The following is a 13,805-nucleotide window of genomic DNA, read 5'->3' as shown; positions in this document are numbered from 1 at the left end:
ATGTTTCTTTGCATTTGCTTGCACGAGTTGATCACATCAAAATCTAAAAAGAAACACACATACACACACACACATGGACACACGAACGCAGGCACACACACACGCATACACATACACACACGCACACACACACACCCGCATATACACACACGCACGCACACACATCCGGCTATTAACGTAACAATGATTCGACGACAAGCAATGAAAAGTTGTTGATAATAATGAGCCAGCCACTACACGTCTAGTCATTAGAAACAAAATCGTCATCATCATCATCCCCAGCATGTCATCATCATCATCATCATCGTCAGTATGTCAGCATCATCATCATCAGCATCCTCCTTCTCCTCATTATCATTACTAGCCATAAACATCAGTAATTTCCTTTTTAAAATGTTCCAAATTTGCATTTTGTTCATGAAGGTAGAGTATGAATGTATTTATGCAAGTTTGTATGTGTGTTTGTATGTTTGTATGTTTGTTTGTGAGCTTGTGTCTATATGGATGTAAATATCCCTTTATGTATGTTGTGTGTACGAATGTGTCTGTTTGTATAAGTATATGTATAAATATACCTATAACGTAAATACATACACTCACGCATACATATATACAAGTAAATAAACATACTCACGCATACACACACATACTCACGTACACACATACACATACACACACACACACACACACACACATATACATAGGTAAGCTAACGCAGCAATCGAAATATCAGGTCATCTGTGGAATAAATGGTGCAAACACAATCTGCTAATGCATGTTCTAAAGGTTACAGAGGTTTACAGGTCAAGGTCGTCCCAGTTCAAAGGTCAGGTGTCACAAAAAAATGAGGTTTTGCTAGAAATTTTTTTGCAAACTTAACTTTTGTAGAATTATTATTGCAGTTTTTTTTTTGACGTTTTTGAAGTGAAATTTTATCTAAGCTGACGCATTTTTAATGCCGAATTTTATTATTAATATTATTATTAAATACTACTATTTTTATTATAAAATAATTTTTTATATTTATTTTATTATTATTATTACAAGGACGCTTTCAAACAATGAGAATAGCAGAAAGATTCGAGAGAAAGCATTAAACATTGATAAGAACACGAAGAGGCACTCGTATATGCAAAGTTAAGAATTCACCTGTAGACCTATGGTCTGCTGGTTTCTCGCCGTTGTTGTTGTATGTTGTTGTTGTTGATATTGTTGTTGATATTGTTGTTGTTGTTGTTGTTGTTGTTGTTGTTGTTGTTGTTGATATTGTTGATGGTGATGGTATCTAATATGTTTTCGTTGCGTTAGGCTGTTTTGTTTCATTTGAAATGGTAGTTTGGTATAGTCGTTGTTGCTGCTGCTGTTGTTGTTGTTGTTGCTGCTGTTGTTGTTGCAAATGATGTTGTTGCTAATGTTTTTGTTGCAACTGATGTTGTTGTTACTTTTGCTGATGAAGATGTTGTCGTTGTTGGTGAAACAGTTACTGGTGAAGTTTCGGCGTTCAACCGTGTTAAAGAGTTTGAAATTGTTGTTGTTGTTTTCAATGCTATTAATGCTGTTACTGTTGTTGTTGTTATTATTATTATTACTATCGTTGTTGTTGTCATTGTTGTGGTTGTTGTTGTTGATTTTGTTGACAGTAGCGTGAATAGTACCGCAATATCCCACGCAATCTACATTGTTGCTACTGCTATTACAACAGTTGTAAGTTCTACAGTTATCGTTGACATCAATGTTACCACTGATGCTATTATTATCATTAATGTTATTGTTGTTGTTAAAGTTGATGTTGTTGTTGTTGTTGTAATTGTTGAGAGAGTTGTACTCCAACGGGCATGAATGTATGGACAAGTCCACAGAACTACCGTCAACTTGTGACAAAGCCATTGCTAATATTTCCTCGTTCTTTAGATCTACGTTGCTACTATTGATGCTGTTGTTGTTGTTGCTGCTGTTGTTGTGGTTGTGGTGGCGGTGATTGTTGTTTGAAGAACCTGTTGTCGTTGTTGGAGTTAAGATAAGTTAATAATAGTAATGATAATAATAAAAATAAAATAATAATAATAATAATAACAAGAAAATAAATTGTTTGGAGAAAATTTTGCATAAGAGACGAGAATGTCCGTGAAACAGAAGGTTTGACGATGACGGAATATCGAACTAATTTCAAATTCAAAAACTTAACGACATCAATAACGATGACGAAAAGGAAAGGGGATGTAAAATTTAAATTTACAATGACGTCATCGATTAAAAATTTAAATATCTTTTTTCGTTTTGTCGCAAACTGAAGAAGTTCACGCTAAGGCGTCACATCACATGATCCAGGCAGAAAACTATCGAATCAATACGTCATGCAAAGATTTAATTCATCAACATCAACAACAACAACAACAACAACGACAACAACAACAACAATAGTAGCAGCAGCAACAACAACAACCCGTACAGCAATATATCCTGCCACACTTCTTATTTTTTTTCTTTGCAGGAACCGGAAAAGCCTGCTTCAACTTCTTCCCTCTCTTTCTGGACCTCCAATAGACTTTCAGGCCAGCAAACGTGGCTGTTAGCAGCCCCAGGACCACAGCCAATAGCATCACTCCAGATGCAGTTGCCAACTCTGAGATGCCCCAGCCGAATATAAAAGTTGATTTGGGCTGAGGCGTGCGATGTTCCTGGTTCTTTGTGGTCGCCGAACGATGCGATTTTGTCAGAAACCTGTTGTCGTCGTCGTCATCTGTCAAATTGTTGTTTTTGTCGTCGTAAGTGGATGGTTCGATTGTCGGGATTTCATTTGTTATGATGAATGTGTATGCCGTTGGGCGATGATTGGTCATCAAGTTATTTAAAATATACAAATAAACAATCAGATCTTGAAGTTTAATTTGACGAAAAGATGAACTCATTAAAAAACAAATCAAAAATGAATATACATCAAGTAAATACTACTACCGCTGCTGCTGCTACTACTATTACTACCACTACTACCAACATTATATGTTATTACTACTGCTACTACCACTAATAGTACCACTACTACTAGTACCACTACTACTACTATCACTACCTCTAACAATAAGAAATAAACAAATAAATAAATTAACATAATGTTCAACGCCCTTACCAGCAGTTCCGTGCTTCAGTTGAAAATCAGTGATGTACCTATCGAGTTTGTAGCGAGCGGATGATGCATTGGACGATAAAACGACTTCCAAGTGGGATCTCATTGTTGGTGTGCCGTCATCAATTGCGGAGATGATGAATTTTTTCGGGTCGTTAAGGTATAAAAGAAGTTTTTCAGTGAAGTTAGTTGCAATGTAAAGTTCACCTGATGTCCCATTAACTTCTATGAAATCGGTCACATTTTCAAACTCATCTTCGAAGCCCTTTCTACTGACATCATTATGGTCAGTATTCTCGTTGAGTATACCGAGCGTCGAAACAATTTCGGTAAATCTTGACGATATTTCGTATCGGATGTTATCGGTATCTCGGTCGATTGCATGAACTCGATGGAAAATATAGTACTGCGTGATGTTACTGAAAATAACAACAGCTTGCATACTGGACGTTGAATAAATAACCGCTGAAAATGTCGGTCCATTTCCGGTATCCGTTTCGGAAATGTCGGTGAATTTCGGTTTGTTGTCGTTAACGTTCAAAACGTTCACAGTGACTCGAACTTTTGATTTCATTGGGAAATTGTCTTTGTTACTGCTGTGCTTACTGACAAAGTGGTTGTAAAACAGATTGTTCTCATCAACGTTAATTAGAGGGTGCATTGCATTCGAGTTCAAGGTTCGAAGAAAAATCGAGTTTGTATTTACAGATGCTTCGATTTCGAATAAATACTTGTCGGTATGTTCTCGGTCCAACGCTTGTAAAAGTCTGATAAATCCGCTTTTGGGATTAACGCTGAACGGGAGAAAATCTGATTGATTGATGGCAACTAGTCGGTAGGCTACGCAATGACTGTTTGTATCGCAATCGGTATGAACCGACACGGAACCAATAATATTGTTGTCATCAATATCGGTATCAAAATAATTTTCATAAACATTGAATTTGTAATCTTTCATTGAAAAATTAACAGAATACCTATGGCTCGTGTTCAAATGTGTATCGAATATTATTAAATACTTGATCGAATTGGACAGAGATGCGCTGCCACTATCGTTCACTTGGATCGACGACGTTTGAAAATTAATTTTTTCCAGCATATCGAGTGTACATCGGTCGCTGAGCCTCACATCGCCCGTGGAATGATTAATTTCTATCATGCTTTCGTCGCTAGTTTTGTTGGAGATGTACGGCATTGTCGGTATTATGCGATAAAGTAGCTTGGAGTTATTAAATGTAACATCTGCGTCTGTTGCATTGACTCGAAATAGCCAACGAACGTCTTTACTGTTGTCATCGGTGATGTTGCTAATATCGACCAAATTTTTGTCATCGTTACGGGTCACATCGAAAATTCGCTTCAACAATTCTTGCCGATTAACCGAAACTGCGTGTTGCTTCTTATCATCATTTCTGTTAGTTAGATCTGTAAATGTTGGAGTGCAATCATTGACATCGGCAACAACAAAATACAGAGTAACGTTAGATGTTAATCGGTCGGATTCTAGATCCGGTTGATCGGAGCAGCTAATCGTAACAGCTACAATCGGGTTGTGCTTCTCTGTCCAAACTTCCTCGGCGTCAAATGTACCAGATGTAATAAGTTGGTACTGTTGTGAAGATGTCTTCTGATTGGTCGACGTTGACACCATGCTTAATTGTGATTGGTCGTTCAATGAGCAAGTTGTTTTAGCGTTATTTCCGTCATCTGGATCTTGAACGGTGATGTGCGCCAGGAATGTACCCGGGTAGCTATTTTCTTCAAGTTTTATTACGTTCGAGTTTAGGTTAAGATTTCGATTTTTTGAAAGAACTTGCTTCTCTAACTCATTCCTATTCTTGAAATCTCTCAACACATCTTCAAGCCTGTCTGCTGAGACGGTCGAAACGGTGATAAGCGGAGGATTATCGTTAACATCATCGACGTAGACGGTTGCTGAAACTTCGCTGCTTAGACTATCGGCTCCGCGATCTTTCGCCACAACGGTGAGATGGTACACTGGAACGTGTTCTCGGTCTAAAAATCCGACGACGTATAGGGTTCCTTTTTTTCGATCAACAGCCAGCTTCGAGCCGTACACATTTTTCGACATTTTTGACAGAGTGTACTCAACTTCGCCGTTTGCCCCTTCGTCTGGATCAAGAGCCAAAAACGTGAGAATCGTTGTACCGGTCGGAATCGATTCCAAAACTCTGATCGAGTAGAAGGATTTTTCGAATATCGGTTTGTTGTCGTTGACATCTAAGTAATGCAATAAAAGAGGATACAGTTTATAAATATTCATTTGTAATAAAAATATGAGGCGTAAATTACTTTTACTTATTTATGAGTGTTTCACACTTGTTAACAATAAAAACTGATATAAAATAACTCGAACTAAACGGGAAACGTTTAAACTGAAACCTTGTATAATGATGACGACCTCCATGTTGGCGCACTGCGACTTGACGGTCATCTCACAGGCTACAAGTGAGTACCGATAACTGGATGTCCTTTCTCGATCAAGAGACCTTGCGACCATTAGTCGTACCTCTGTCGTTCCGTCCATCTTGTGATCGAAATGCAGCTTGAAGTCCGACCCACTATCTTCTGACTCCGGAGATCTCTGCAGGGCGTAGCGTTGAACTCCGTGTACTGGACTATCCGGATCGGAAGCCGTCGGTAACGGATACAGACTACCGACCGCTACTGACTCTGCCAGAGACAAATAATGACTAGACTGTTTAAAAGATGGCGAATTATCGTTAACGTCGATCACTTCTATTACCAATCGAAAAATTTCAAAATATCTTGTCGGCTTAATGGCCACGTCAATTTTTATTTCGCATAATAATTTCTCCCTGCAGCCAGGTACACCCGCATCCCTGTCAATCCGGTTCTTCGTCCGGACAACCCCATCAGTCTCTCCGACACTAAAGTAAGGCACTTCTCTGGGAACGACCAGGAATTCTAACAAGGCGAGAGTCTTCTGCTCGTATTTTTGCAACAGCCCGCTATCCTTCAACACGTCACCAACGAACGTTCCAACCGCCACTTCTTCTTCGACACGATACTTCAGAATCGGTGGCTCGTTATTTTCTTGCGACGATGGTGATGAAAACTGTGGTGACGACAGAACCGGTGAGATGGTGATGAGAAGAAGGAAGAGGATGGGTAGTGGTTGATGATGATGTTTACGATGTCGTTGATGCATCGTAAATGGCGGTCTCCACTTTTTTTTCTGTTTCTATTTCGATTTTCTGTTTAAAAATCTGAAAAATAAAAAACATCCTCTCAGTTAAAACTACAACCCTGACGGTACTGAATGCATGATACTGCTGATGACAAACAATGAGAGATGACGACAACGACAACATGGAGAAAGTCAACTGTAATGATATTGATGGTAGAAGTGATGACGACGACGACGATGATGATGGCAGGAGCCATGATAATGATGGCAGGATTGATGATGAATGACGTATGCGAGCGTGTATTCAAAGCTGTATTATTTATTTCGTGCTAAATAAATCATTGGTATGACCATTCATTTCCTAGCGCTGAGTTGGTCGCTCTTCGTTACGTTTAGCTAAGTTGGGGTCTATATGAACTGTATATGCATATATACATGCATCCATCAATGAATACAAACAGACAGACCAGACAGACAGTTAGATAGTTAAACACGTATACATAAATATTTGATAAGATGGTTGACACGCGAACTTTCAAAAAGTGTTTTTAATATTCAAAATTTTAAATAAATGGATAAATGAATGAATGATCTTATAAATGAATAACTGAAGAACGATCGAATGAATGAGTGAATAAAAGTGTATAAATGGAAAAAAATGAATAAATGAATGATCGTATAAATGAATGAATGAACGATAGAATGAATGAGTGAATAAAAGTATATAAATATACAGTAGGTAGGTATATTAAACTATTGCGAATTAATGTTTGACATGATTTCATGCCTTGAAATGTTTTATGTTCCATATTACTTTTCTCAGTTTTGACATGACTGACTATTTCTTAAGTAATCTGATCATCGTTTATGAACGAACAAACGAACAAACAAACAAACAAACAAACAAACAATCAAACAATCAAACAATCAAACCAATAAAAAATTAAACATCTACATCTAAATAAAAACATACAGAAATATATCTTTCAGATAAAATCACTAGATATTGATAAAATAAATTTGATACATATCCCAAATAGCATTACTATACACTAATGGTACACGTTTGATACACGATATATCAGAGAGATACATATTGGATAAAAATTACGATGAATGTAGCTGGAATAAAAATGCGCGCATTATACATTGCATCATATATAGAAGATGAAGATTAAGAGCCTTGTATCAATCACACCACATAAAACATAACAGTACACTTACACATACATACATACATACATACATACATACATACATACATACACACATACATACATACATACATACATACATACACATACATACATGCATACACGCACATAAACACACACACACATACATACACAATACGAAATGGTTATGCCATATTATTAATATTTATCGTCTAACTTATAACTTTCCTAAATTAGATATTACATTGTCAATGCAAGGATTTGCATATATATGTGTGTGTATGTGTGTTTGTCTCGATCTCTCTCTATCTTTCTCTTTGTTTATATATTTCTCTCTCTCTCTTCCCCTCTCTCTCCTTCTCTCTCTGTTTATTTACGTTTTTTTTATCTTTCCTACTTATCACTATCACAATCCCCTTCATTGCTATGTTATCGTTATCACCATAACTGACAACGTAATCATCACCATCAACATCATCACACCCACCACCATCCACCCCCTCATCATCATCACACCCACCACCATTCTCAACAACATCATCATCATCGTCGTCATCGTCATCATTTGGATCGATTTAATCATCGTTATAGTCATCACAGGCCAATAAATGTCAAATAGAACAAGATTCCAACGAAGACGGATACTAAACGAAATTTCTTAGAAGCACGCACACGCACACGCACACACGCACACACACACACGCACACACACACACGCACACACACACACAAACAGATATACATACACACACAGACAAAGACACACAAGCACACGTGCGTGCCTGAATATATAGATATATGCGTATATAATAAAGTATTGATACAAATGATACAAAAAACATCTTAATACATGTATAAACACCTAGCTACGTATACAAATACACATGTACACTAATACCTATCTAAAAATACATGTACGTGCGTACGCAAGCCGGATAGGTACACTACACAGAATCTCTAACTAGTAAAAGACATTTAATTAAATTATATAACCACAATGTTCAGCCAGGCGTTAATGCTTATGATGATGAATATGGATGTAATGATAGTGACGATGACCACGATGATGACGATTATGATAATGATGACGATGACAACGAAGTATTTGAAAAAAGCAAAATTGGAATGAAAAGAGAAAAAAAGAGAGTGAGAGAGAGAGAGAGTGAGAGAGTGAGAAGAAAAAGAGAGAAACAGAGAGTGAGAGAGAAGAAGCAAGAAAAAAGAGAAATAAATGAAAGACAAAATAGAGATAAAGTTACACGTGTGAAATTTATTACAGTACAATCCAGTAAAAATAAATAAATGGTTAAAATGCACATATACATACAATTATGCGTGCATGCTATGCATGTTTAATCTATTGCGTGTACGTATCTATAGATGTACGTGTGTGTGTGTGTGTGTGTGTATGTATGTGTGTATGCATATATGTATGTGTGTGTGTGTGTACGCTCTTTTCCCTGTATGCATTTCAAAACGATAATGCAAATTGTTTTCAATTCGTCACGCAGAGAAATCAATTACAGGAATGGCCGTTCCTGTAACAGCACCGAGATTAACACGAATGATACGAAGATACCAACAATGATGCCAAAAATACCTGCAAATGATATCAAAGATTCAAACGATGATATCAAAAAAATGCTTCAAATGATACCAAAATGCTAACAAATGATACAGATAAAGCAATAAATAAAATACCAACTTTGATACCAAAATGATATAAACAATGCGAAAATAACTACAAAAACCCGAGCAAAAATACAAGAATACAAACAGACAACAAAAGAATAAGAACAAAACGATACAAAACTACAGGTAAGTTATTAAAAATTTCAACGAACCATACAAATACAAAAACAATACAAAGTAATACAATACAAGGTAAAACAAACAATACAAAACAATAAATATAAACAAACAAAAACCTTTGTAGTATAAAAACAAACATTTCGTAAAGCGATGTTGTTGGTGTTAATATAACGAAGAGAATATAAACTATAATTAAGATACAATTTCGAATATAAGTTCACTTTTTACTTCATCTTCACCATCTTCTTCCTCTTCCGGTTTATTATTCTTATTATTAATAACACCAACACCAATAATGACAGTAATAATAATAATTATAATTATAATAATAATAAACCAAAGAATAATAAAAAAAATTAATTTATTTAAAAATGAAATTCTAAACAACGACATAGCAAGACAACAATTCCCTATATAGTGAGCAGACAGCTAATGAATAACAATAAATAGAACATTCGAGTCTATAAACTTGGCCATCACCACCTAGTAAAACATTTTAAATTCAAAGGCGCTACGTAAATGACGCGAAAAGGTTGGGGGCGAAAATAATAAAAATAATAATAAAAATGGAAATTGACTATAATTGAAATAATAATAAAATAATAAAAAAGTAAAATAACAATAATAATAAAGTTAGAATTGCCTCCTAAAATTGCTCCAAAGGCACTGCATTCTTTTTGCATTATAAAATAAACAAATTTTACAAATAAAATACTAACATCATAATCAACAACAACATAGACAACAACAACATAGACAAATATCGACGACAAAGCATTGACAACATAGACAACAACATCGACAACAAACATAAACAACAAACATAAACATGGAAAACAAACAAAAACATAGACATCAAACATAAACAGCAAGCACAGACAAACATAGACATAAAAACCTAAACATAAAAACAATGACATCAGAGAAACAATAAAAGAAATAATTCGCAGACATTTCATTACTGCTAGCACCTCTATAAAACCTCTAACGAACGACATAATGAACTAGAATCAACAGTAACTTTTTGCAACAATTTTCCTGCTCGCTCTCTGTATTTTTTGGTACCTTTGTATTTGGTATCTCTTAGTACCTTTTGAATTTTTGTTACATTCTAGTACCTCTTTATTATTTTTCCTCTATGAACAATTTTTCAAAAACATTTTGTAACCTTCAAAAACAAAAATGTTTAGTGTCATATCCTATCGCTAAATTAATTTTTACGAGTATATAATTTTCTTTTTTTTCCTGCAAAAAAGCTTACCCCAAAAATTCTGTCATTACAAATATAAAAATTATACAATGAACACACATACACACACAAGCAGGCGCACACACACGCACGTGAATAAACATACACGTACAAACAGACATACACGCTTAAACCTCTATACACACACACACAGTTCCATCGCATACCCATACAAACACTCAAACCTATGTATGTGTGTGTGTGTATGTATGTGTGTTTAGATGTATGTATGTGTGTGTGTGTGTATGTATGTGTGCGTGTGTTCGTACGTACTCTTCATGCTCTCATAAACAGAAGGTTAGACTGCCAATAGGTTTAAGCTGGAAGGTTATTGATGGGATGATGAAGTTGTTGTTGTTGATGATGATGATGAAGAAGATGATGACGATGATGAAGATGATTAAGGATGTTAATCATGGCGATAAAGATGATGATAGTTTAAACCCCATAATGAGAACAAAAAAATCTTTAAACAAACAAATGCATAATAAAATATAATACAAATATTATGATAGAAATAATAAGTCATCATAATTTTTTTATTCATTTATTTTACTTTGCAATAGCAATTCATCGCTCCATCCATCATAGTTTGGACATACAAATTTCAAATTCACATTATTTCACGCTCGTGTGCTCTTTCCGAAGTTTTAGTCATTCTTTTTAGTGTTCGCTCATTCATTTCATTTTTTTTCATTCATTCACTCGTTCTTTTCGTTTTTTCAATTACCGATTCGTTCTTTGGATTATTCATTCGTTCATTCTAACATTTATTCTTTTTTCAATGATTTATTTGTTCAATCTTTCAATCAATCAATCAATCAATCAATCAATCAATCAATCAATCAATCAATCATTTATTTATTTATTCGTTCATTCATTTTTTAGTGGTAAATTTTTTTTTCTAATAGGAAAAATTTATATGTATTCATATTCAAACACCACTCAAATTCTTTTATTAGTTTATCACAATCTGTCAATCATTCACTTTTATTGAAAAACTCTTAAAAAACTCCAACTTCGACCACGAGTTTCGAATTCCAGAAAAATTTTCAAACCTTTGCGTGATAATTTCATTTAATTACCATTACTAAATAAATATACTTTAAAAAGGCTCAAAATCAGTAAACGTAATTGTTTCTTTTAGTAAAATTACTTTATTTTTATGTTTTTCAACTTACTGGAAGAAAATTGTGTGACTTTATTCACATTAAAAGCATTTCTTTTCAGTATTAAATATGGTCGCCCATCACTACATAAATTTGTCCTCTAGAAAACACAATCTTGGAAAAATTTAAAAAAAAAAATCAAATTTTTTTTTGAAATAAAAAGCACCGTCCGGATCCGAATCGGAAAAAATCCTACTCCGACCAATGTTGAAAGATAATTTATTCATTTGATCATCTATCTATAAAAATGGAGACCGTGTTAACTCATTCATTCATTCATTCATTCGATCGTATATTTCGAGATTGATCATTGTTTTATATACATCCATTCAATGGTTTCATATTCTCATTCATTCACTCACTCACTCATTCATTCATTCACTCACTCATTCATTCACTCACTCATTATTTCTTTTCTTTTGTTCATTCCCCATCAATCAGCACACCCATCTACCCATCCATTTATTCATTCATTCGCCATTCTATCGATCCATCCAAGTAGTTAATTTGCTTTTAAATGCACCACAAACATTTATCAATTAAGCCAAACATCAGAGAACAATTATTTCTTCTGTCTTTTCATACTTTTATTCATTAATTCATTCACACATATATTCATTTTTTCATTTGTACTTTTGTCCATTCACGCACAAATCCTTTTCTATTCTTTTAGCCAATCCCTAATTTATTCCATCCGTCAATCACTCATTCATTTTTCACTCAATCACCCACACATCATTTTTTCGCCATTCATCAGAACAATCCATCAGGTCAACTATAAATACATCTGTCTATTCATTCATTCGTCAACCAGCCAGCCAATCAACCAACCAACCAACCAACCAACCAGCCAACCAACCAACAAATCAATCAACCAACCAATCAATCAATCAATCAATCAATCACCAAATATGAAATCGTGAAAGTATTAATACATTTACACACACACATACAAAAACTCAAACCCAAAATCTATGTATCTGTACAAACGCAAAAACATGTATACAAACAAACAAAAAAACCAACACACAAACATACAAAGATAGCATACACAAATTCAAATTGCAACACAAATTATATTTCATGATAGAGATCCTTCAATGGCAAATTGTATTGATGGCCGATATATACCTCTATGCATCTCCATTGTATGATTATAATCAAGTATGCGTTTTTGTGTGTATGAATGTGAATATGCAGCACACACATACGCACACGCACACACACACGCACGCACACACACACGCACGCACACACACACGCATACATATATACTACTAGATAACACAAGACAAGGCAAATAAAATAAAATCTTTTTTTAAAATTAAAATTGAAATTTTTCGTGGCCTGATGGTTAGAGTTGCAGGTTTTTGGACGCAGTTACCTGGTTTAAAAGCAAAGAAATGCAAGACAGAGCTTAGTAGAGTATTCAATAATGAATAATATTAATTAATAATTGTATGTGTATTTAAACTAAAGTTTTTAACCTGACACAACTAATTGTAGAAAAATATCATGTAGAAACTAATTTATCAAATTCTAAATAAGATAAAATAAAATTTTAATTAATTTCAAATTAAATTAAATTGATTTAAATAAAATTAAATTACGAAACTAACAAAACGGTCAGGTTGCCCGAAAAAAACGTTGAGAAATTTAAAAACTCGAATTTAAAAAAATTCAGTAAGTAAGATAGTAAAGGGATAAATTATTTAGAATTTTTAAAAGTTAGTAAGAAAATGTCTTTATAGTATAAAATAAAAATAAAATTTTAATAAAGAATTTTGGAATTTTAAAATTCTTCGACTCACTCGCCTTGGCTTAAGTTCCTCGAAGTTGAAAAAGCCTTTTTTTGGTTATTTATGTTTATTTATGTTTATTTATTTTATTTTTTTAATTTACTTTAGTGAGTGTGTTCGTGCGTGCGTATGTGTGTGTGCGTGTGTGTGTGCNTGCGTGTGTGCGCGTGTCTGTCTGTTTGTGTGTGTTTTTGTCTGTCTGCNCTGCCTGCNTGAATGAAAAAAGATTTTATAATCCATGATAACACGCATCATGAATAATAATAGTAAGAAAGAAGATGGAGATGGAAAAGAAGAAGAAGAAG

At 34.5% G+C, this 13,805-nt stretch overlaps 2 protein-coding genes across 2 annotated transcripts; both read right to left on the bottom strand.

The window, feature by feature from the left end:
• Positions 1-4,796: 4,796 nt before the first annotated feature.
• HELRODRAFT_65606 (hypothetical protein) lies at positions 4,797-5,408 on the bottom strand (the record flags this gene model as incomplete). The annotated part of the gene is made up of 2 exons (XM_009021683.1): positions 4,797-4,875; positions 4,978-5,408. Coding segments are annotated over 2 exons (510 nt in total), but the record flags the coding sequence as incomplete, so codon positions are not given.
• Positions 5,409-5,732: 324 nt separating this feature from the next.
• On the bottom strand, positions 5,733-6,176 carry HELRODRAFT_135573 (hypothetical protein; the record flags this gene model as incomplete). The annotated part of the gene is made up of 1 exon (XM_009021682.1): positions 5,733-6,176. A coding segment is annotated over one exon (444 nt), but the record flags the coding sequence as incomplete, so codon positions are not given.
• Positions 6,177-13,805: the final 7,629 nt, after the last annotated feature.

This window comes from Helobdella robusta, assembly GCF_000326865.2.
Source record: "Helobdella robusta unplaced genomic scaffold HELROscaffold_3, whole genome shotgun sequence".
Lineage (NCBI taxonomy): Eukaryota > Metazoa > Annelida > Clitellata > Rhynchobdellida > Glossiphoniidae > Helobdella > Helobdella robusta.
The sequence above is the reverse complement of the archived record's forward strand: the minus strand, read 5'-3'. Positions and strand labels throughout refer to the sequence as shown.